The sequence below is a fragment of the Staurois parvus genome, unplaced genomic scaffold, assembly GCF_062004578.1.
Source record: "Staurois parvus isolate SC_StPar_1 unplaced genomic scaffold, SC_StPar_1.0 ptg000253l, whole genome shotgun sequence".
In the NCBI taxonomy this organism is placed as follows: Eukaryota; Metazoa; Chordata; class Amphibia; order Anura; family Ranidae; genus Staurois; species Staurois parvus.
The window spans coordinates 853,224-880,120 of record NW_028318049.1 but is presented as its reverse complement, the minus strand read 5'-3'; the positions used below and the strand labels follow the sequence as shown (position 1 = coordinate 880,120).

General features: G+C 43.1%; 1 protein-coding gene across 2 annotated transcripts in view; it reads right to left on the bottom strand.

The window, feature by feature from the left end:
• UBASH3B (ubiquitin associated and SH3 domain containing B) overlaps nt 1-17,959 on the bottom strand; it is a 156,501-nt gene extending 138,542 nt beyond the window's left edge. For both annotated transcript variants that reach the window (XM_089680912.1, XM_089680913.1), the window contains exon 1: nt 17,554-17,959. In XM_089680912.1, coding sequence (XP_089537038.1) covers nt 17,554-17,681 — 128 coding nt within the window. In that variant the 5' untranslated portion in view covers nt 17,682-17,959. The remainder of the gene's footprint in view (nt 1-17,553) is intronic.
• Between the last annotated feature and the right edge of the window lie 8,938 nt (nt 17,960-26,897).

Below are 26,897 nucleotides of genomic sequence, written 5' to 3'. Positions count from 1 at the left end.
GTGGAGCATCAGCACTGCCAAACCGCAACGCACACCAGCCGCTAACGCAGCGCCTGGAGAGAATGGACCCCAAGTCTGTACATTTACCAGAATGCAATAACATCATCAAATAGAATGTGCCTTTAAGCAGTACTGTACTTGATGAATCAGACCTACAGTCTTGTCCAAACCGTGAGAAATGCGAATGCCACGTACTGACACCATGTCCTTCTATGGCGCAATCACCTGAGCTGACAATCTAAGAATAACTCCGTATGTCCCCCAGATACACGACCTTCAGTCCGTTTCCTTATCTAAACCACAAACCCCAGAGTCGGCCGCCAAGCAGCTCCAGAACGCCTCGCCGCTCCACCGACCTTTTATTGTATTGATCGGCGCTCTGAGCTTGCTGTTGCAGCTTTGCGTCATTCCATAGATGTGGGTTTGGTGTGTCCTTGTGTAGTAAATGCAGGTAGTTATCTTTTCTGTGATGTAATGGCCACTGTGCTAATGTTTACTGTACACACAGAATGGAAAAAACAAATTCTAATGTTGTAACAAATGCTGCTGGTTAGAACTACATGGTATTTTTAAATGCTTTGTAGTATGGGATGAACCATTTCTTCTGACCACAGTGATGTCAGTGAGCTGCAAATGAGGCCGCAGTTAAAGTGTCAGTAACTTTACAAGTCTACATGAAAAGAAAATTCCTGACATGGCACCATATACAGCAACAGCATAACTTTGTTCCCCCCATCAGCCCCATCTTTAATCATGGAAAAAGTCATCTTTCAGTTCCAGTCAATGACTTTGCCAAGGCTGAGATGATGCCATCAATCTGCTGCAAGCAGGGCTGAAGTTAGAAACCAGCCAACCTGACAGGGACCCCCCCCCCCAAAAAAAAACCCCACCAAAATCCACACACCTTACTATGTTTCAGTTATGAATTAACACAGTAAGTGATCGGTACTGATCACTCACTGTGTTCATTCAGGAAAGAAGGGGGATGGTAAATGTCATATATACTGGACCCTTCCCCCACTTTCCATCCTGCTCCTATTGTGTGCTTGCAGCTGCTGGTGGAAAGGAGAGGAGGGTGGCCAGCAGTACTGTGGGAGTGGGGGCACTCGGGAGGCCTGAGCAGCAGGGGGAAGTGTATGGTGCACAGGGAGGGTTATGGGTGCAGCAGAGAGGGGGCAATTACTGGAACTGGTCCCCTGTATGACTCTCTATGCAGCAGCTGAAATCCAGCTGGAGGGAGTGGAGAAAAAGCCAGCTTTTAGCTGCTGCAGAGAGAGCCATAAGGGGGATTGGTTCCAGTTATTGCTCCCCCGCCATGCCGATCACCCTCCCTGCCCCACATCACCCAGCTGCCTGGGCCCCGTATAAGAGGATGGGTGGTACCCACTTATCCACGGTCCCGGCTGCAAGCAGGAGAAAGCTTTCCATGGTCTCCTTTCCCACCAGTTATCAGACTGCAACGTTGTAACTTTGCCTCAAGGTGAAAGGCTGCAGCAGGGGCTGATCTGTGTCACAAATTTGTGAACACAGTGTCATCTCTGAGCCAGCATCTCAGTCCAGGTAGTAGATGGTGACCCTAGATGATGCCTAAACAAAGATGGCACTGTCCTTCTGGAGAGAAAGGCAGATGAAGGCATTGTCAGGAGGAGTACTATGGTGTCTGTGAGAGGTAACAAATACCTGGATAATTTTAGACTGCATCAGACCTTGCTGCATTTGAAAGGCAGTAAGAAGAAGCACCACTGTGCTACAACCGTGTGCATTACGGGGGGGGATGTAGTACAGCCCCAATCACTTGAATGGGCTGCATTTGGCGGCTATACTGTCCAGTGAAAATGACAGGGGGCATAATTTTTGCAGCATGTGTACAACCATGTTCGGCTTAGAGTCATTGTAAATTTTTTTTTTTTTCATTAACAAACAAGTCATCTTTACCTGCTCTGTGCAATGGTTCTGCACAGAGCAGTCCCGAACCGCCTCTTCTGGGGACCCCGCTGGTGCTGTTGGCTCCTCCTCTTTTCCAAGTGCCCCTATATCAAGCCACTTGCTATGGTGGCACTCATGCAGGCTTGATCTCGAGATGGGCTGTGTGTGTCTATATACAGACACAGTGTGGCTTAGCCTCACCCCCTGGTCCCTCCGCACATGATTTGACTGACAGCAGCTGGAGCCACTGCTCTCAGCCAAGCCTGCAGGAGAGGGGGAGGGGAGAAGAGCTGCTGCAGATGGGACAGCTCTAGATCCACAGAAGACCCAAGTAAGTGTTTAAGGTGGGAACTGGGGGGGAGCTATTACTGAAAGGTTTATTTACCTTAATGCAGAGAATGTATTACAAAGGTGAAAAAAAACCCTTTTAAATGTACAGCCACTTTAAGGGGGTGGTAAAATGTGGCTTAAATTGTCTTTTTTTTTGGGGGGGGGGGTTTATACCACCTCCAACTGAAACGAGCCCTAACACATTACTTAGCATGCATGGAATCAAAATAAAAAAAAATATATGTGATGATTGATTCACTTTAACAAAGAAAACAAAATTGTGGAAAATTACAAATATTAATACTGCCTTTGTAAATTTGGAAAAGGAAAGGCGTGAACGTCTTCTAACCACATTTAATTTTCCAATCCTTTAATGAAGATTTTTGAAGATGACAAGAGCGGCACTGGGTGGGTAGGAAAGAGTGACAGTTTTGAAGACAAGGAATGAAGGCAAAAAGATTTACTGAGCTGTTTAACAGTGAGCAGAAAAAAAGGAAAAAAAGACTGTACATTACATCGGTATACACATTTCTGATGACTCAGGAGACACGGCCCTCTAGATGAAGGGCTCCACTTTTCCATCCTGGCCTTCATTGCCTGCTCTCTAAACCTCAATGGTAGCCACTGTGCTTATTTCATGAATGACCCCCGAGCCTGGGCCTTAAAAACAAATTCTGTGTTCTCAGATTCCAGTACCACCCATGTTTTAAGCTCACAAAGCAGCATTGCCTACATGCAATTATACAGCACATCATCATATGACAAGAGACTGTAGGGCTGCCTAGAAGCACTGTGAGAAGGATAGACCTAGCTGCAGCAAAATTATATGAAAATAAAGTAAAAATGTAAATGTGGGATCTGATTGCAGCAGACAATGACATTAAAAAATCAACTACATGGAGGTGCTTCCCTATCTCCGATGTAAACCCACCCATCCTTTTCCATGGCTAAAAGAGTCCACCTATTCCATGGCCAAGGAGCCCATCCATTTATCTCCAATGGCCAAAGAGTCTACATATTCCATTGCCAAAGAGCCCACCCATCCTTTTCCATGGCCAAAAGAGTCCACCTATTCCATGGCCAAGGAGCCCATCCATTCTTTTCCCATGGCCAAAGAGTCTACATATTCCATGGCAAAAGAGCCCACATATTCCATTGCCAAAGAGCCCACATATTCCATTGCCAAAGAGCCCACATATTCCATTGCCAAAGAGCCCACATATTCCATGGCCAAAGAGCCCACCCGTCCTTTTCCATGGCCAAAGAGCCCACCCGTCCTTTTCCATGGCCAAAGAGCCCACCCGTCCTTTTCCATGGCCTAAGAGCCCACCCGTCCTTTTCCATGGCCAAAGAGCCCACCCGTCCTTTTCCATGGCCAAAGAGCCCACCCGTCCTTTTCCATGGCCAAGGAACCCACCCGTCCTTTTCCATGGCCAAGGAACCCACCCGTCTTTTTCCATGGCCAAGGAACCCACCCGTCCTTTTCCATGGCCAAGGAACCCACCCGTCCTTTTCCATGGCCAAGGAACCCACCCGTCCTTTTCCATGGCCAAAGAGCCCACCCGTCCTTTTCCATGGCCAAAGAGCCCACCCGTCCTTTTCCATGGCCAAGGAACCCACCCGTCCTTTTCCATGGCCAAGGAACCCACCCGTCCTTTTCCATGGCCAAGGAACCCACCCGTCCTTTTCCATGGCCAAGGAACCCACCCATCCTTTTCCATGGCCAAGGAACCCACCCATTCTTTTCCATGGCCGGGGCGTCCTTCCCCTCTTCTCCACAACCAGGGAACCCACCTTAACCCCTTCCATGTAATGATCAGGACCTGGCAGAGGTGTTCACGTTTACAGATGGTTATAAGGTGTGACTATGATCTATAACATATCGCAACAAACAGTTCTAAATGGAGTTGTAGCAGTTTTGCAGATGACACATCTTATCATACTTTATGCATCTTCAGGCTAAACAATAAAGCAAAGTTCTAGGCAAGGCAGCACATTTAGGAATTTAAACAAGCAGGTTATCTACAGTTCAATTTTAGTTTTAGTTTTGTGTTGCGTTGGGGAGATTCCCCTTCACTTCTTGTCCTAGAGACACAGCAGGAAGAGAATGTATAGTCATCAAAGAAAGGGGAACGCCCCACTTGGAGAGATGTCCTGGAACAGGTGTCCTCCTTGAAAAATTTCCCCTCACCTCCTGTTCTAGGGACAGCTGCAAAATATTGCATTACCCAGCAATTTCTGTTAAGTGCCTATAAAAAAGGCAAAAATCAATTACTGATATTAAGACATTGGAATGTAAGCACTCCTGGTGCAGATATTAAATGTAATTGGCTCAGCGTTCTTTGTACAGCACTATGGAATATGTCAGAGCTATATAAATGTATAATAGCCTGTGGTTGTGCTGAAGACATTGGAGAGTTGGCTACCCTGGTGCAGACATTGATGCGAATGGCTCAGCATTCTTTGTACAGCACCATGGAATATGTCAGAGCTATAGAAATGTATTATAATAATAATAGTGTGTGACTGTGGGGGGACATTAGAGTGTACATTTTTGTTTATTAAAAATCTTACAAACATAATAAACAAATTTACATATATACAGAATAAATAAAATATAAATTTGTATATACGATTAAACAAAAATAGCTTACTTCAGCATAGAAAACAGGAAACTTCTATTTTTGACGAGAAAAAACAAAGAGAACCAATCATATTTTAATATTATGAATATCTTTATATTGTACCTCAACAAACCCAACCTTCACCTAAACACACCCTCAAGCTAAGAAACGATTAAACATCGAATCCATGCATGCAGCCTTTATTCAAAAATCTGATCTTACAAAAATCTAGGGGACGTGAAATGACAGAAAGAGAAGCCACGCCCCCAGAGACTGACAGACAGCAGCTACGGGGACCGGACATTCCTCCTTTGTCCAGGCTCCCGGCCTCCACCTGTCCTTCTCAAGACCCCGAATCTTCCCAACCTCACCCAGAGTGTTGTGCACATTAGAGTGTAAGCTCCTCTGGTGCAGAGACGGATATGGCTGGCTCAGTGTTTTTTGTACAGCACTGCAGAACATGTCAGAGCTATTATCAATTGAAGAAGAAGAAAGGATAGTGTGTGACTGTGGATGGGACATTAGAGCGTAAGCTCCTCTGGTACAGAGAATGATGGGACTGGATCAGTGTTCTTTGTACACCATTGTGTAATATGTCAGCGCTATATAAATGTATAAGAATAGTATATGACCATGGGAAGGCTTAGTGTGTAATGGATAATAATAATAATAGGCCGTGGATGGGACATTAGAGCGTAAGCTCCTCTGGTACAGAGAATGATGGGATTGGATCAGTGTTCTTTGTACACCATTGTGGAATATGTCAGCGCTATATAAATGTATCAGAATTGTATGCGACCATGGAAAGGCTTAGAGTGTAATGGATAATAATAATAGGCTGTGGATGAAACATTAGAGTGTAAGCTCCTCTGGTGCAGAGAATGATGGGATTGGATCAGTGTTCTTTGTACATCACTGTAAAGTGGAGCTATATAAATATATAATAATAATAATAGGTGTGTAACTGTGGAGGGACATTAGAGTGTAAGCTCCCGTGGTGCAGAGACTGATGTGACAGTCCCAGTATTCTATGTACAGCACTCTGTAATATGTTACAGCCATATAAATTAGCAGAATGCAATATTCGGATGTTTTATTGCATTAGTTAATAATACATTACCAAGTAAATAAAAGAGGATTGTTTAAACGATGATTGGACACAGGTGAATTGGGGCCCATACCAGGTTCACGTTACATTTTTAATTTGACATAATTCATGGGTGCAAAGTAATAATAAATTCCCTCGGCACACTGAAGAGGATGACACAAATGATAAAATCAAAGTGATTATTTAAGTACATGAAAGAGCGAGGACTCTACGGAAAGCCTACGCTGTGGGTACGCCTGGAACGCTCAACAATGACACGCTGGACATCAAACTTTCCTCGCTTACACAACTCCCTGCAAAACAGGAGCCCTCTTCACATTGTGTCACATGAGGAAACCCAGACAGGGGAAGTCACACAATGAGCCACCAACGCTTTCACACTGATGACAAGTGTCACTAAATGAGCCAGGCAAGTCCTACGTGTCCTCACTATACAGAAACGGTCCTGACTATATGGTGGATCCCTGACGTATCACTCTACACCAATCATATTTCTACATGGGCTGGTTTTATGTACAAAGCATTTAATGAATAGGCCCAACTGATCTTAGAAGAAACGACATTTTCACATGGTATGTTATGAGAGCTAAACTGTAATTCAGTGTATAGAAAGACATTAAAGTCAGGGGCGTGTACATAGGGGTCGTAATTGCAACCCGGCCTCATGCTCCAGGGAGGCTCCCTTGTACACCTGGATAGAAGGGCCGGCATATAGAGGAACCGATGCCCTCCATTTTCCTTGGCTGCAGGGGGATCAGTTCCTCTACATGCCGCTCGTCTTATCCACCCCTAATATGTGTGATCCCCTGGCCTCTCCTACCCACTTTTCCCCTGCATCGCTGCTAGGTTCCCCCCTCCCCTTTCTTGCCAGCTGCTGTTGGAGATATGTTAGGATGGGGGGGGGGGGGGGGAGGGGCTTGTAAATATGTAAAATTTGCCAGACCCTTCCCTGTCTTAGTGAATGGAGTCAGTGATTGGTACCGATCGCTAACTCTATTCATTCATAACTGAAGCATAGTAAACTGTTTATTATGCTTCAGTTTGCGAATGAACCAGAAACTCTGTACAGAGCTATTCCTGTCCATTCATTCTGTACTACTGAGGGCTGTGTCCTTAATCTCCTTTCTCTATCTCAAAGGTGAAACATCAGAAGTCTGTTTAGACCCCTGATATTTCACCAAAGTACATCAACAGAGCTCCTAAAAAAAAAATGGGTACATGGCATATTTTTAGGGCTTTGTGACAATGACAACAGACCTGTGTAATACCAGTCACTTCTAGCCTCCATTAGAACTATACAGTATATAATTTTCTGGGGTTTCAATCGTTGATTAGCAGCAGGCTAAGGATGGGTCCCTGACCTATCTGTATTGCTTAGCTGCAGCAGAGAGAATCAAGGTCACTGTCTACTAAGGGCCCCTGGATCACAAAATTAAACATCCTTCAACAGAGGGAAGAAAAAAGAATCTTGTTCCCGAGTCAGTTACCATGAAGTAGGACTAGGTCAAGCATGCTGGCAGGCCACACAGGGACTTGGAGTCTGCCAGCAGCTGTTTAATATTAGACTGTCCCAGGTCTTTGCTAAATCAAGCTACTACATTGCCAACCTGCAGAGCTTGCAATCCACCTTCATAGGCTGCAGCTTTATGTCAGCCTGGAAGTAAAACCAGCATGGACAGGGAGTTGTCTGAAAAATCACAGTACAACAATATGCTAAGTCACAATATGAATATGAAAAGGAACATCATTCGCTCCGCAAATTAAAAGGCAAAAACAAATTTTTTTTCTTCATTTTGGATAGAGCAAGGAAGGGTTATAACCCGCCAGATTTTTTTTTTGCCATCTGTATCCCATTGCAGAGATTTCCCTTCACTTCCTGTCCCATAGCCAAACAGAAATTGAGAGGAAATCCCTGAAAATTAAGGGAATCCCTTGAGGACCACCAGGTCCCTGTCAGAAGATTTCACCTCTATTACTTTTCTGGAGACAACCTAAAAATGAGATTTTCTTTACTTTTGCTGATAGAAGTAAACAGGACAATAGAGAGGGTGAGTCTCCTTAGGGCTCATGTACACGGGACATTTGGAAAACTCTTCTGAATGATGAAAACTGACTGCTAGAACACGTAGGTTAAAAACGTCTGTTTAGCCGCGTTTGCATACCGCGTTTACGATTAGAAGCATTTTTTAAGATAAACTCAGGAGACCTTCCAAAATGCCCAGAATGAAATAGTTAATCTTTTATTGTTTTTCAGAGCAGACATTTTGAGAGGAATAGAAGGAACAGAATCAGAGAGAGCAGTATGTGTTGAGATGACCTGTCTTTTCTGGTTGTATTCACTATGGATCCCATCATGAACGTAATGCGGCACGTTCTGCCATTTTTTTCCTTCACGCGAAACCTGGAACTGACTGCGCTGGTGTACCGGGTCCATTTGAATACATGGAAAATGCTTTGCATGCATTTCTGATGATGAAAAAAGGCTCTGGACAGCATCTGGAGATGGAACCGTTAAAAAGGGCTTCTAAATGAAAATGCACAAACGTGGTTAGCCGCGTTTAAAACGCTGATAAAATCTACTCCTGAACGCAAGTTTGGCACGCTAAAAAAAAACTACTGTAGACTCAACTGCCTGTAAAAGACTATGTGTACATGGACATTATAGGAAAACATTAGGGAGAGTTCAAGAGCTGCTGAAAAAAACGCAGAAAAGTTCCTGAACGTCAGTTTATCAGCTGCAGTGTACACGAGCCCTTCATAAGGGCACAGACAGCAGTAAAAACAGTTTTGCCTTCACTTGTACTTTGACATTCTACTTATATTCTATAAAATGAAAGTGATTTACCAAACTGCCCAATGATGGTGTAATCTGTCATCAAAGGATTTACCTCCATCTGAAGCAATATGTCTGACAATGATGAGTTTACTTGGGGAGAGGGACAATCTGCTCAAAGTCTGTCCACAAAAGGTTATTCATTCTCAAACATGCCTTGCTCAGGTTATCAAAGATCGGTTTGTATTACTTATATAAATCTGGTCCATATAGACAACAAGAAGATACTCCTACAAATATAAAATAAACCAAACATAGGCCAAAGAGGGTGAAATGGGGAAAAAAAAAAAAAAAAAAGTCATTGATCAAAGTGTCTGAAACACGATTCAAACTTTCCTTCGCTGAATCGCCTTTTCCTCTCCTGCAATAATCTGATTGGCTGATATGAGGCAGTAGGCCTAAGAGAGCCAATCAGATCTGATCCCACCCTGGAAAAAGAACTGTTCTTATTTTAGACATATTTAGTCATGCGATTGCTGCTTTTCTTAGAAGGACTTGTCCCGTCTAAGACGGTTAAAGAATAAATATATTTGAATGATGTAGAGATATCTTCATGTTGGCATTTTCCTTCACCCTTTTTTTGCATTCTTTTTCTCAATTGCATGTTATGTATGGAATGATGTATGTTAAATCTAAAGCTTAATCTGCTTATATTTGGCTTTTCCTGGTTTGGCTTTCCCCCTTATTACATGCTAATAATCTTTTAATATGAAACTTTTCCATTTTTATTACATACTTACATACCTTATTTTAGATCACAGACTTCTATACAGGTCCCTGTAGTTCTCTATGGAATACTTCCCTGGTATAGATCAGTGTTTCACCCTTGAAAATTGTGGACAGTCTTGAGGCACCCCATTCTAAAATGGGGTACCTGGAAACTGTCCATAGTTTTAAAAGGGCACCCCATTCTAAAATGTAAAAAAACATTCTAATAGTTTTATATAATGCAACAATATCCATACATGTAGGACACCCAACATTAGAGGGGATTTATTATTCCAAAAACAACTACACTTTTGCACACTGGTACTGACTAGTATGCCAATGTTTCTCCTCTCCCTCAGTGTTTCTCCATCACTGAGCTAATGTGACCCCAGCACTGATGGAGAGGGGCAGGGGAGGGTCAAACTAGGATGCTGTGCAGGCAACGGCCATCCTCCTTATCAACGAATGATGTCATTAGTTGTCAGGATTCCAGTGGCTAGAAGGTTGTAATGGTGCACAATGACACCTGTGGCTTTGTGTAACTAAAAGGCAGGCTAGTTCCACCCGCTGGCTTGTAGACAAGTTTTGGGCAATATTTAGACATTTTGCCAAGGCACCCCAGTGTGCCAGGGAAACCTGGTTGAGAAAGGCTGGTATAGAGAATCTAACAGTATCAAATGACAGGGTACTGTATTTAACCCCTTCCAGCCCTTTAACAGGATCTAAATGCCAGGAGGTGAAGGTGGGCATTCTGATCATGTGACCACAGTGATTGGCATCAGGAGCTTTCCAGTACCTGCGGGGAATGGTTACTCCACATTTGTTGAGGGGGGGGGGGGGGGACACATTCCCCTATGGGTAATCAATGTACATTACATGCATTTTAACAAACTTTGTTAGTGTGGATTCACACGCGTGCGGTGCAAATTGAATCTCCGTTTTCACAACTAATTGACAAAGTAGTTGTTCAGCGGTTCATGTCAGGTTTAGATCAGGATTAGGTCATGTAGCCGGTTCACACATATGCGGATTGGATGCGGTTTGAACCACATCCAATCTGCATGACATGTGAAATAACATTGCTTCCTATGGTGCCTGTTCACATATGTTTGAGGCACTTGCAGTGTGGAGTCAGTGAGGATTGAAAAAGAGTCCTGTCCGATTTCTAAGCAGTGCGATCCGACCAATCCCAGCAGATCATATGACAGTTGTATACAATGAATGGCTTCCTTTCATACCATCCATTGTATACAAATGTGTCTAGCTGTGAATGGTCAGTGATCACATGCACAGGCTGGGCCAATCACAGCCCATCTGTGTCATGTGATTAGCCATAGCCAATTACAGCTAATCACAAAAAACCCCTGAATGAATCGATTTCATTCAGTTAAATACTTGCTTACAGCAAAGAAATTATTTGCTATAAGCAATCAAATTGTGTAAAAAAAAATACTGATCACTTCCCCAAAGTTACTATGGTAACATTATACTACTTTGGTCATAGTATAATATGAAAAAAAATCTTAAAAAAAAGAGAAAAAAAATTTATTAAAAAAACAAAATAAAAAAAAATTGAAACAAATTATACATTTTTTTTTGTACTGTCACCAATCAGTGTCCCTGATCACCACCGCACCAGTTATATGATGATACCGTACTGCACTGGTGACAGTATGTAAAAAAAATAAATAAATAAAATTGTGAAAATATTTTTCATTTCTTCATTTTCTAAAAAAATTACAACTTCAAAAAAACTTGCCATGCCTCTTATGAAATACGTCAGACTGTCTACTTTGCAAAAAGGGGCCATTTGGGGGATATCTGTACTGTTCTGACATTTTTGGGCCTCAAGAAATTAGATTTGCCATCAGTACATCAGGATCGATCAATTTTCAGATATATACCTTAGTTTGTGAACTCTATAACTTTCCTACAAACTAAATAATAAATACTAATTTGGGTTATTTACACCAAAGAAAAATGTAGCAGAATACATCTTGGCCTGAAATTATGAAGAACAATTATTTATTTGCAAACTTTTATAACAGAAACAAGGAAACATGTTTTTTTTTCAAAAATTTCGGTTTTTTTTGTTAATTTAGCAAAAGATAAAAACTCCAGTGGTGATTAAATACCTCCAAAAAGAAAGCTCTAGTTGTGTGAACAAAATGATAAAATTTTAGTTTGGGTACAATGTTGTATGACCGCGCAATTGTCATTCAAAGTGTGAGAGCGCTGAAACCTGAAAATTGGCCGGGGCAGGAAGGGGGTAAAAGTGCCCGGTATTGAAATGGTTAAAAATGCTGCAGGAACCTTTTTCAAATGAATGGACTGCTGTGCCTGTGCCAACATGGGCCGCAAACCTGCAATTGTGTGAACCTAGCCTTAAGGTTCCTCGACTGAGCAGTTTTCTTGCTTCCCATAAGCCAGCATCATGTTCAGCCCCCCCTTTAGTATATATAACTAAAATTGTCTGAATGGAATTAGTTATCAGCGTCTTAGATATCCATTGCAGCAACTAATTCCATTCAAAAGAGTTGAAAGACAGGAAGTAGACGGCACATGGAGCAGAAGGTAGCAGTACTGCTGTGCTCCTGGCAATATTTACAGAGCCATAAATCAGAAAGGACGGCATGGAGGCCATCTTCACTTTATACTTCTCTCACGCTGTCCTTTTAGATTTCCTGGAGCTCTCCTTTAACCACACCTGCAAGGTGAGCTGAGCTTGCATTTTTACACCATCATCTGCTGTAATTGTAGCTTGATGGTAATAGGATGTGCAGACGCACTGATCTTTATGGATAAAATAGGAGAGAAAAGGAGGCGCCACCTAAGTGCAGTATTGATAGATTTATTAACACGCGGTAAAAAAACACGCACAGGATTAAAAAATAGTTAGAGCGCATCTGTATGTATGGTGTGGGCCGCTCCTCTCCATCCCCCAGGTACCGCAAACTGAGGTCCTGGAGGGCCGGAGGATGTGAAGTGGCATGAACACCTTGCGTTGACCAGGAAGTCCACGGCGAACCAGCACGGAGCACACAGGCGGATGTGACGTCACCGGAAGAGTCGGAAGGCCTGCGAGTGTCTTTCCAGCTTCTGGCTCATCTGGTGACGTCACATCCACCCGTGCACTCCACGCTGGTTCAGTGGACCTCCTGGAGGGAGGGGCCAGGAGCACCGGTGGGGGAACCGAGAAGAGGAGGATTGAGGCTGTACTGTGCAAAACCACAACACAGCAGGTAAGGATGACATGTTTTTTATTTAGAAAAAAAAAAACAAAAAACACACATGGTCTAATGTCACTTTAATGTCTGACAGCACAGTGTTAAGCAACACATTTACTCTGTAGCTGCAAACTATCGGCTTCCCTATGTAAGCATTATGTAACAGGCACAGTAACCTTGTTAGCACTAAATGGACACAAATTGCCATGCATTATACAGCGATCACTATGCACTGCAGACATCCCATAAGCACATACAGCATTCCGTATATGGCGATGGTTTCAGTTTTTGTACAGCAACAATGACAACACATATATAAAGTAACAGGAGTAGATCAATTAAAGCATAAAGTCTTCATAATTCAACAGTATAAAATGCAAGCTTTGCTCACTACACAATAGAAAAGGCTTTTGTAAAGGAGCATTCTCCCCACTGAGCACCAATGTAAGGGACATTCTTCCTACTGGCCGCCAATGTAAGGGGCATTCTTCCTACTGGCCACCAGTGTAAGGGGCATTCTTCCCACTGAGCACCAATGTAAGGGACATTCTTCCTACTGGCCGCCAATGTAAGGGGCATTCTTCCTACTGGCCGCCAATGTAAGGGGCATTCTTCCTACTGGCCGCCAATGTAAGGGGCATTCTTCCTACTGGCCACCAGTGTAAGGGGCATTCTTCCCACTGAGCACCAATGTAAGGGGCATTCTTCCCACTGAGCACCAATGTAAGGGACATTCTTCCTACTGGCCGCCAATGTAAGGGGCATTCTTCCTACTGGCCGCCAATGTAAGGGGCATTCTTCCTACTGGCCGCCAATGTAAGGGGCATTCTTCCTACTGGCCGCCAGTGTAAGGGGCATTCTCCCCACTGAGCACCAATGTAAGGGACATTCTTCCTACTGGCCGCCAATGTAAGGGGCATTCTTCCTACTGGCCGCCAGTGTAAGGGGCATTCTCCCCACTGAGCACCAATGTAAGGGGCATTCTTCCTACTGGCCGCCAGTGTAAGGGGCATTCTCCCCACTGAGCACCAATGTAAGGGGCATTCTTCCTACTGGCCACCAATGTAAGGGGCATTCTCCCCACTGAGCACCAATGTAAGAGGCATTCTTCTCACTGACCGCCAATGTAAGAGGCATTCTTCTCACTGACCGCCAATGTAAGGGGCATTCTTCCCACTGACCGCCAATGTATGGGGCATTCTTCCCACTGACCGCCAATGTATGGGGCATTCTTCCCACTGACCGCCAATGTATGTGGCATTCTCCCCACTGAACACCAATGTATGGGGCATTCTCCCCACTGAGCACCAATGTAAGGGGCATTCTCCCCACTGAGCACCAATGTAAGGGGCATTCTTCCCACTGACCGCCAATGTAAGAGGCATTCTTCCCACTGACCGCCAATGTAAGAGGCATTCTTCTCACTGACCGCCAATGTAAGGGGCATTCTTCCCACTGACCGCCAATGTATGGGGCATTCTTCCCACTGACTGCCAATGTATGTGGCATTCTCCCCACTGAACACCAATGTATGGGGCATTCTCCCCACTGAACACCAATGTATGGGCATTCTCCCCACTGAACACCAATGTATGGGCATTCTCCCCACTGAACACCAATGTATGGGCATTCTTCCCACTGAACACCAAAGTAAGGGGCATTCTCCCCACTGAACACCAAAGTAAGGGGCATTCTCCCCACTGAACACCAAAGTAAGGGGCATTCTCCCCACTGATCCCCATTGTAAGGGAACTTCTTCCCACTAACCGCCAATGTAAGGGGCATTCGTTCCATTGAACACCAATGTACGGGGCATTCTCCCCACTGAATACCAATGTATGGGCATTCTTCCCACTGAACACCAATATACAGGGCATTCTCCCCACTGAACACCAATGTACAGGCATTCTTCCCACTGAACACCAAAGTAAGGGGCATTCTCCCCACTGAACACCAATGAAGGAAAAAAATTTCTTTGCTGACCACCAATGTAAAGAAAATGCACAAGGGGCATTCTTCCCACTGATCACCAATGTAATGAAAACGCTTGATAAATTTAGAAGTGGAGTCCCTGAGACCTGAAAATGTGTTCAAAGGTTCTTTTGGGGTAAAAAGATTGGGAAAGGCTGATATAAAAGGGATATTCTTCACCAGAAGTCCTTTTGAAGTTGGGATCATTCATTTTATAGAAGTGGTGTAAATAAATCCTGATAATTCCTTTTAATACCCTATGTACAAATCACATTCTGCTCCACTTCTGCAGTCAGTGAGGAAGGTTTGTATCACATCTACTTAATATATATGCCTTTTCTTTTTTTTTTGTTAACTTGGCTTTTAAAACACAGAGATTCGGTAGGAATTTACTAAGCAGTGTGTGCCTCATCACCGAGCTCAGCCCAGTGCTTTTTAAATGCTTGATGAAGCTTACAAAATGCTTGCCAAAGCTACAGCCAGCACTCGGCACTTTCAGTCTAAAGGCTCATGTACACTGCAGCTGCTAAACTGAAGTTTAGGGGCAGTTGTGCGTTTTTTTCAAGCAGAGCCTGAACTCTCCTTTATGTTTTCCTATGTGTCCATGTACACTTAGTCGTTTACGGGCTTGAGATTACAGACATTTTTTTGAAAGCACAAAAATCACATTCAGGAGTAGAGTTCACTGGCGTTTCAAACGTCAAAAGCTTGTAACTGCGTGTAAACGCTTGTAAGCGCGTTTGTGTTTAGACGCGTTTTTGGGCTGGTCCATACCCAGATGCTGTCCAGAGCCTTTTTTCTTCATCAAAAATGCATGCACAGCATTTTCCATGTATTCAAATGGACCCGGTACACCAGCGCAGTCAGTTCCATGTTACGCGTGAAGGAACAAAAAGGGTAGAACGCTTCGCATTATGCTCATGATGGGATACATAGTGAATACAACCAGAAAAGACAGGTCACCTCAACACGTACTGCTCTCTCTGCTTCTGCTCTCTCTATTTCTCACAAAATTTCTCAAATAGCTAATTATTTACTATTTTTCAGTGCATTCTGGGCATTTGGGAGAGTCTCCTGAGGTTACCTTTTAAAAACGCTTCTAAAACACAAAAGCGCATAAACGCAGCTAAACTGACATTTTTAACCTGACTTTCCAGCAGTCAGAAAAGTTTTTCAAATGCCCTGTGTACATGAGCCCTAAAGCTGAAGGGTCGTTTACAGGCTTCCAGACAGCCGCTCCAAGCTTGTTAAATGCTTCTTAAATGCCTGCTGAACACAAAGCCCATCAGACCAGATTAAAAAAATCCTCCTGTATACTGAACACAAAGGCCTCCATCAACAGACTGTAAATAAAAGTTAAAAAGGAATATAGCAAATAAAGTTGGATTAAAAAAAAAAAAAAAAAAAAAATCAGACAAAATATATGGCTATCACTTCAATAATAACACGTTTTTTATTGGAGGCTGTAAACTGCTGCAAATAATCACAAGTAAAAGAAGGATCCCAACCGCTCTACAAGAATAAACTCCACATGGATAGTCCCCCATCCCTACAATATCATTTACTACCAAATATCAACAGCTATAGACTAACATTCACACCTTATAATATTTGTGATAAATTGGGGAGATATGTTATGCTCAAAAGGTAAAATTAACAATATTATGTATACCCTGGTTAAATATATATTCATCTCCCTCCTAGTAAACAAACACCCTAATTAAAAAAAATAAATAAATAAAAATACTCTTATGCCAATGTTCTGCAAAAGAAAGAAAAATATATTTTTGTACAAAATTATGATGTTGTTATTGATAACCCACAGCAACTTTTCTGCTAATGGACTGCAAAAGAAAAAAAAAATCTATATACACAATTATAATAATAATTATATTAAGAATATTTAAAAATATATTTTTAATTATGTAATATTAAAAAATAAAAAGTTGATAATCACAGCAACAATTCAGCTAATAACCTACATTTATATATATATATATATATATATATATATATATCACAATTTCTATTTTAATATAAAATTATATTTAAAAAATTAAAGTATAAAATAGTTTTGTTTTTTTTTATCTATGCAAAAAAAAAAAAAAAAAATATATATATATATATATATATATATATATATATATGACAGTGACATTTCTACTAATGTTCTGCAGGGGAAAAAAAGTGAACTAAAATTTTTTGACTAGAGATACCGATCTCTTCTGGCATTTATCATATCCTTTCACAAAATAAAAAAAAAAGACACATTTACAGCATTTTCCCTGCACTCCAGCTGAGCTGGCCCCTCTGCACTGCACACAGGTTCTTGCCACATTGTTTAACACTTGAAACTCTTGTTGCACACATCTGAAAAAAAAAAAATCTTCCTACAATTCAGTAAGCGCACACTGTTGCAATGCTGCACTAATCTAAAAATTCTTGCCAATGTTACAAAATTGGCAGTTAAACCCCGGCGCTCCAAATAACCCTCACACTGAAGCTGCACCTTCCAATATTTGCAAGTCATTTTTTTATTAGACGGATGCTACGCTTCCATGAGATTTTGCATCAGCCGCGCCAATCGTAACTTGCCCAACTTGGCCAGCCACGGTCGGAGACAAGCCGGCGGCGATGGTCTCCGGTTAGCACTGCAGCTGTGCGCTCTTATTCGCTGCAGACCGTCTACAGTGCGTAACGCTGATGAATATTCCGCGAGCGTGCCAAACGCCGTCCGCGCTATGTGCAAATCATTCATAAATTTCTGAGAGCAGACTGAAGTGCGAGACCCCCCTCCCGGGTATTAGCGGACAAGACACAACTTACGCCCTGGCTTTCGGGAAGCCCATGGAGAGAAGGATTTCAAGGGAAGATCCATGCTTGATGGTTCCTGTGCGGTGCTGCCTATTCCTTCGAGGGATGATCTTGCTGTACATCTCTTCTTTGGCTGCCATGGTGGGAGGGTGGTGGGGAGGAGGGGGGGGGGGCAGTTTACTGTCTCATTCAGCCATGTCACAAAACACAAGCTGGTGATAAGAGGCAGCTTGTAGTGTCAGCAGCTGCAGCAGCTTCCTGCAGTAGTCACAGGCAGCGTAGGAAGTGACACATTGTATCAATGATCCAGCACGCCTGCTGTGACCTCACAATTCTCCAGGAGAGCACCCCCTGCACTTCCTCCAGCCAGGTAATGGGCTCCCTCCTTACAAGTCATGTTTGAATGGATCAAAAAGATGTGTCTTCAGGCCACACTCCCCACTCCCTCCTTCTTAAAGGGGCAGCAAAGGAATCCAATGTGTCAGTAAGAAGCAGTGCAGAGTTGCCCATTTTATGCACATTCACTGCCTCTGACAACTATTCCTGCATCCAGGCTGACACCTGGCGGAGGATAACTGCAGCTACAAAATCTGATTCTGATTCTCAGGGAGCTGTGGAATAAAAGCTATGAGGAGCTAAGCAGGCCACAGACATAGACTCAACTTGCGGACTGATTATTAAAAACAAAACAAAAAACAGTCTAACAGATTACTCCATTCACACTATGGTGTCCATTTATGAACCAGAGGTAATAGATCGCTGCTCAGTTCTCCGGCATTCTCATAGAACACAGTTCTCCTGTGAATGCAGTTTATGAAGCAGTTCTCTGAAAGAAGGGAGAACGATCTCCAAACGCTGGAGAACGGTCTACAAACTCTGGAAACGGCTGATTTTACTATAATCTCGTGAGATTACAGTAAAAGATCAGTTTACTAAACAGAGGTAAATTATCGCTGCTTAGTTTGCGGTCCCGCCGATTCTCCAGCTCTGGGCTGGAGAATCTGGAGGGAGAACACAGATCTCCAGTGAAGGGATGACATGATCTCCTGAGTGTCATAAACTGTGAATGACCAGAGAATAGCTGAGATCCGTTGAATCGCAGCTATTCTCTGTGTCATAAACGGACACCTATATGTGGACAAATCTCCAGATGCAAGTATTATGTTTTGACAGCTCTGCCGCCTGTCAAAATACTCAAACAGCAGCTGCATTCGTTTGGATGCAGATGCTGTTCAGCCAACAATTTTCTACCCGGATTTTCAATCAAGGGACGTTGGGCAGGAGGATGGCAAAAGGGCCACAAACCAATCAAAATGTGTACAGTGTATAATGCTGGCATACATGGGTCGAATTCCAAACAAATTTTCTTTAGAAAATTGAAAATTTCATGCATTTTGTAATCCATTGGTGTCACCGTTGATTTCAAAATTTAACCAATCAAGCCTTTAATTTCATGCCATGTTGCCACAGAAAATAATTTTTGTGGCCAAGAACTTTTTCTATCAAGATCAGCTCACACTCATTTCTTTTTCGATTACATTTCTTGCATGATTCTAACAATTGAGTACTGTCCATGATACTTTTTTTATTTGCACTAACATACAATTTTGAGGACAAGCTTTCAGGGAGTGTCCCCTTCTTCAAGGTCTAAGCAGTACTACTCACAAAGTTAGCAGAATGTTTGCATGATTCTCCCATTATTGATTAGAAATTAGTTCGTTTTTCAAAAAATTTCCAAACATGCCGATCCCTCAAGTTCAATGGTCACTCAAAAATCGTCCGTTGCTGTGGCCCACTAATGTTGCAAAATTTGAACGAAAATTCTCGAAAGAAAATTCTTTCGGAATTTGACCCACGTATGGCCGGGCTTTACCAGTTAAGGCTTCTGCTTTGTAAATTCGCCCCAAACATTGCAGGTGTGGTTCTGAAAAGCTAGAACCAAACATATATATATATATATATGTAAACAATATTTAAAAGGATAAGTACACCTTTTATAAAATGCACATCTTTTTGCAGGTAAAAAAAAAAGTGAATTTATTATTTTTTTTTACTTGGAGCCTGTAAAGCATTGCACCCGTGATCTGCTGAGGACTCCTGCAGACTTGTCAGTGTATCTGTCTCCTTGTACCTCGCATGGGCAGGCTGATATACTCCGTCAGGAAGAGTGAATGAACTACAGCATCGGTCAGCAGTGCTGTGGCAGTTCACGGAGAACTACAAGCAGATAGCTGCAAAGGCTGTGGGGACTTGTAGTTTTCCAATTCACAGAACACGGTTTGAGCTCTTTCATACGGGATGGACCAGGGGCGGACTGACAACTGATGGGGCCCCCGGGCAATAGGGGATCATGGGGCCCCTGTGTCTTTGCCCACACCCAAATTAGCCTATGAAAAAAACAAGGAAAGGTACCAGGGGCATCTCATTGGGCCCCCTACTGACCCCGGGCCCTCGGGCAGTGCTCGAATGGTCAGTCCGCCCCTAGGACGGACCCATTCAGCGGATCTGCTTGCTCAGTGGGGATCTCTCCACTGAGCCCCACTGAGCAAGCGGATGATAGCTCTGTGTCTGCTCCGTTGCTGCAGAGCAGACACAGAGCTGCTCGCTCTCCTCAATAGGCAGTCGGATGAAAACGGACCGCCTGTCCGTTTTCATCCGATCCAATGGACGGAAGGGGAATTGGATCCCCATCCGTCCCTTTTTGGTGGATCAGATATCGGTGGGTGTAAATGGACACATGTCCATTTACACCTGCTGCTCCATAGAGGAGAATGGAGGTTCCGATCGGGTTCACCTGAAAGACGGCCAGGTGGACCCAATCGGAACATTCATATAAAAGAGCCCTTAATGGATGATGTGGCTGGGCAGGCAGAGCCCTGCATGGCTGCATTTTCTCTAGATAGTGGCAGCCAGCGGGGGGGCGTGGGGACCGGTGCAATTGTAACATGTTACACCCTGAATATGGGTGTAACATGTTACAAAAGGTGAACTTTTCCTTTAGGCACACTTATTTTGGGTGATGTCATTGACCAAATGTATCATCCAGGATTCTCAGTGGTATTACTGCGGCTGGGAATCTGTCGTGTTGCAGCAGGAGAACGGCATGTACAGATCAGTGGGTGACGGATCATTGTGATGGACGTAGATTACCTTGGTGGATGCCATAATTGATGCTGGATTTACTTCAGGAGACATTTATGATTTTTAAAACCAGTCAGTGTTTGTGTTTTATTTCATTAAAAGAATTTGGCGTTGGTATTTGTTTTTTTAACTTTTAAAGGCACCATTCACACAGGCATAAAATACAGCATACACCCATGCAAGCACAGGTATTCCATGCGTGTCTGTGCAGGCAATGCCATTCGGGATGCAGCGGCTGCATGGACAAAGCTGCTGCTCCTAAGTAGACAGCCATGCATTTGGAGTGGTGCACTTTCATGAATGTCAGATTGGGAGTAGCAGCTGTGCCTGTGAGGCTGCTGCATCCCAATTGACACACATATCCCCTACACAAGGATACCCCTGTGCAGTCCCGTAGGGGCAAACATGGCCCTTGAACAGGCATAGGCTTAAATATACCCATGTAGACAAGGCCTAACTATTTGTGAGAATGGGTAAGGGATACTAATGTAGCCCCTGTATACATTCCTCTGGGAGGGGTAGATATCTGGTTGTTCTCTTATTATAAAGGGGGCTTCCAGAGTTCACCATGAGCCCCCACACCTTTTACCATTACCCCTTTGTCCTTTTTGGGGCACACAGAGGTGGTCTCTCTACATTGGGACAAGGGTGCTTTGCAGAGGGTAGGGGGGCTTTGCCATTACCACTTGCAAGGTACTAGCCTAGTGTTGAACGGCATATTCTGGTACACAATTACAAAATGGGGGGGGGGGGGTTGGTACATGCCTCCTGCATTGTCTTTTCCTGGCCAACCAGAATGCCTGGAAAGGGGTCTGGTTGGTATTTTAAGGGGAACCCCCACCCCCATGGCTGTGCATTCTCAAACAATATCTCTGGGAATTCATGGGTGACATCACTAACCATAAAAAGGTCATTTTACAATAAAGTGGATCATCTGAGCCCCAACACCACAAATCCCATTTAATTCATAGTTAATATTCAAAGCAAACTCCCCCATCCATCCATGTCTCCATGCTTTATTTTGATGAGAATTCATTTTGAAAAACACCCCCTGCTATTCCTGGCAGTGGCCAGCTTAAGTAAGGGATGATTCATGTAGCATTTACTATCTGGAATCCATCTGTCCTTAGTTCAGGCATTGGCAGAGCTGAGAACCCTCCCTCCTCTCCTGCAGACTCCTGGGATATATGACATCATTTGCCTAGGCATGGAAAGCAGAAAGTAAAAGTTTAAAGGATAAAAATTCACCTTTGGGAACATGCTACGTTTCATCCATTTTAGCAGCCGCGCCCGCCCCGTTCCCCTCCCAGGGCTTCCATACTTCAAACTTTACCCACTCAAAGATTGGATTGTACCCAAGGTTGCCTCACTTACTGTCTTTAAAGGATAAGTTCACCCGCCCCCGCCCTCTGACAGATAGTCCAGGGAGACTTCTCACCGTACTGTCAAATTTGAAACCAGCGCAGCTGTACGTAGCTCCACCCACACAGCCGCGTCATTCATTCACAGACTTGCGTGAATTAATGAACTGCAAGTCCCAGCAGCCTTAACAGCTGTCAGCTTGTAGTTTTCAATGAACTACCACGGCGCTTTGGAACTCTGTGGTAGTTCATTAAAGCTTCCTGTCAGAATATCTGCTTGGTCATACATCCCATACAGCAAGCGGATATTCTGACAGGTCTGCAGGAGACTTGCATGCTATCAGCGATCTACTGATCACTGGTGCAATGCTTTCCAGGACATTTTGGGCAAACATAATAAATGCATTTTTTTACCTGCAAAAAAAATGTGCATTTATTATTTTTGTTCAAAAGCTGAACTTATCCTTTAACCACTTCCAGTCCGGACACTTTTACACCCTTCCTGACCAGGACAATTTTCAGCTTTCAGCACTATCACTTTGAATGACAATTGTGCGGTCATGCAACACTGCACCCATATGAATTTTTTACCATTTTTTTGAGACAGATAAAACTTTATTTTGGTGGTATTTATTCACCACTAGGATTTTTATTTTTTTTGTTATGTAAATAAAAATGTCCAAAAATTTTGAAAAAAGTGTTTTTCTTATAAAATTTTGCAAATATATAATATTTCATCAGAAATCTTGGCCAAAATTTATTCTGTTATCTTTTTAGTAAAAAAAAATAAATAAGCCAAATTAGTTTATAACCAAAAATTATAATTTTTAAACCTTTTTCTTTTATATTATTTATTATTCTTTTTTTTTTTACATACTGTCACCCTAGCAGTACAGTGTCACCATGGTGACACTGTACTACTTTTGGGGGGTGATGAAGATTTTTTTTACACTGATTGCTTTTACACTCATATAGGATGTAAAAGCAATCATTTCTCTTTCTGTCTGCATTCTTGCAACTATTGAGAACTACTGAGTGAGCTGTGATTGGTCACAGCTTGTCACATGGTACAAGGCTGTTGTGAATAGCCTTGTACCATGTGACCTCTGAGATCATTCACAGATTTCACACGTAGTAAGCAATGATGTCAGAAGTGAGATCTTGCTTACTACTTTGCATGTGATTACTGATTGGCCAATCAGTGATCACATGATCGGGACCTCGTATAGAGGTCCCGTCCGACGATCGGTGTTTCACTGTGTCCGGAGGACACAGTGGGCACTGGATCGCGGTGCTGCGCGCTCCCGGGGAGCGCGCACAAGCAGGGTGCAGGGAGGCCGTTTATAAACAGCCACCCGACCCTGCAGTGCCACCGTCCGGCCGTTTATATACAACAGCCCTTCGGGAAGTGGTTAAAACAAGTAAATAGGATATACTTTGCTATCTATTTACGAATGCTAGCAGCATAAGGATTAAAAATAGTTGATTGAGAGAGTGAAGTTCTGTTTTAAAGATCTCACACTACCCTTATCCGAACATGCAGTCTGGATAGCCAGGTAAGGCCTTTCTGTATTGGGGAGTACCTTCAGGGCCCGTTCACACTATAGAAACGCAGTCCAGATGCGTTTCCACATGCGTGTTTTTGATGTGTTCCAGTGTGTTTTTTTATGCATTCCAGTTAATTTTTTCCCCTTTTTTTCTCAATTTAAATGAGGGACGTGTGCATTCCAGTGCGTTTTTGGCACACTTCACCATGTTCCAGTACAGTTCTGTGCAGAAAAAATGCAGCCTGTTCTACTTTTCTTTTCTTCATCTGGAGCGCACTGAAACTGCAAGCACTGATGTGAACTATGACACTGACAACCATATAACCTACTTTCTGTGCGTTTTGGATGCAGAAAAAAGGCAACTGAAACACATGTAGTGTGAACTGGGCCTCAGAGAGGAGCCTCCCTCTTTCACAGTACCATTGTCCTAATTTTAAAGGACAAGGGTCTCTTCACCCAACTCTGGGGGTGGAGTTAAAGGCCTTGAGGGGACTTTTGGTGGATTCTGGAACCCCAAAAATAATAAGAAGTGGGTGACCAAGAGTTGAAAATAATAACACACTGAACTTTAACCACTTGCCCTCCAAAGGATTTACCCCCCTTCCTGATCAGGCCATTTTTTGCAATACGGTGCTGCGTTACTTTAACTGATAATTGCGCTGTTATACAATGCTGCACCCATGACATTTACATCCTTTTTTTCCCACGAATAGAGCTTTCTTTTGGTGGTATTTGATCACGTGCGCTTTATTTTTTACTCTTTTTATTTTAATTTTTACCAGTAATGGCAGCGATCAGCAGCTTATAGCGGGACTGTGGAGGGCATTCTGACACTGGGGGGGAACTGACTTGGTGGCACTGACATCCCCAGTGCCACCAATACAGTGATCAGTGCTAATATAAAGCACTGACAGTGTACTAATGGCATTGGGCAGGAAGAGGTAAATGTGGGGCGATCAAAGGGTTAACTGTGTTTTACTATGGGTTTGTATGTGTGCTTTCAACTGTAAGTACCACACTGCTTTGCATGGCTCTGCCGCAAATTGCAGCGTAGGTAGGGCTCGCGCGCACTCCCTACCCGGAAATGCAAAATCACGTACAGGTGTACCTCAGTTTACGAACACTTCGGTTAACGTAATTTTCGGTTTACGAATGAAAATCCATTGAAAATAATGCCTCGGTTTACAAATTTTTTACAACTTTTTTCCGCAATACAAAGTGTATGTCGGTGCCGATTTTTAAATGCAATTGACTTATAGTGACAGTGACTTATTTCAAACTTTTTTTCTGACCTCCGGAACGGATTAATTGGTTTTCAATGCATTCCTATTGTAAACCGCATTTCACTTTTCAAATTTTTCACAATTCGAAACCCCTTCAGAACGCATTCAATTCGTAAACCAAGCTACACCTGTATATATACGTGATTTTGCGCACCCCTGTAGCAGTATATCTGTTATAGGGTGGCGGGAAAGTGGTTAAAGTTTATTAATGTCTCCCAAAATAAATTCAGTATTATTCATGGTGTCCACTATGTAATCTACAACGGGATGACCTGTCACCCACCAATCTGTACAAGGCGCACTCACACCGCTACATGACAGATCCCTAGCTGAAGCAATTTAAATTTATTGCTGGAGAGGTGGGGCCGAGCATGAAATGGCCCAAAACTGAGTGTTTTTAGGGGCTGAAAAACATGCGGATACTTCAGGCCCAGGGGTGGACTGACCATTTGGAAACTCGGCACTGCCTGAGGGCCCAGGGTCAGTAGGGGGCCCCATGAGATGCCCCTGGTACCTTTTTCATAGGCTTTTTTTGAGTTTGGGCAAGGACACAGGGGCCCCATGATCCCCTATTGCCTGGGGGCCCCATTAGTTGTCAGTCCGCCCCTGTTCAGGCCATTTGGCCACCCAGCACATGGCCTGTCATAGGAAGGCACAGCATCTCATTCAACATGTAAACTTAACACAGCAAATAAAAACTGTACAAAGCAGCAGTGTGACCAGGAACAGATAAAATTCCCACAGGCTGAAATGCTGAGAATGTCTGCGTTTTGCATATTTGTTTCCTAAGTGAATTTGTCTTGTGTGAAGCACATTATTTATATAACTGCATACTTCCTACGCTGCAAGGTCACTTCAACAAAACGCTTATTTATAGCGCGGAGCAGAAAATGCCCAGTGCAAATTTTATAAAGTCATTGGATTGTTCCAAAATCATTACCATGTAACAATGTATAAATATTTCCTGCAGACGGATCCAATCCACAAACAAATGCAACAATTTCTTCTACTGATCACACAGAACAGGGTCACTTACCAGTACGGAAAATTGATGGGGGACCTACTCCAGGACGGGGGCCATGCCGGTTACAGAAGGACCCCAGAACAAACACCTTGACCCCACACTGACAGGCTGCAGCTTATGCAATGTTCAAGTCTTTCCCCATATAATTAAGCCCAGGCTAATGCAATAACCAATCAGGTGGGTGTTGTCACAATACACTACAGGTGCCATTTGTTCTGGATCAGGCTGGGGGCTACAAGCATCTTCTGACCACACTGTGGCAAATATAATTCATGTCACTGAGGGACATCTGTCAATTCATTTAGATGCTTGTCTAGACTTGTGGCTTGGGGGGTGGGTAAAAACATGAAGTTGAGCACACATTAATGAGGTTAATATCAGCAGCATTCTTTTGATCTAGATTCTAAGGGTCCATTCACACTCATGATCAACGCATGTCAGCACATATACATATTAAAACCAATGTATTTCAATCACAGCAATTCACATCACACTAGTGCAGGCATGAAAATGCATAAGTGCACTGTATCGCGCATAAATGCAACAGCCCAGTGTTCTGTCTCTCCAATCTAAGCATTGATAGTGTGATCTCTGTAACTTACAGTTGTGATGAGATAGCGATAACTTCAACCTCAGTTGAATAACACAGTCAGTGACTCAATCGATAAGACATCTTGTAGATCTTGTGAAGTTTATTCCATAAACAGAGAATCTTACAATGAACATTCGATAGGTCAAAAGAGCATAATGTTTCTTGCTCCATGACATGAGGCTCGAGCTGCAATGCATTTCTGGGAAAGGGGGAGGACTATCTATACAGCATTAACTAAACCAAAAGGAAAGGGAGGAGCAGAAACAAAATCTAGAAACACTTAAAGGCATATGACAGTCAATATGACAGTCATGTGAAACAAGGCACTCCCCATTGAAATCTATGATTTCTATTATAATAAACTTTAATTCAAGTCCAATATAAATAATGAAGATTCTTTCCAGGAAC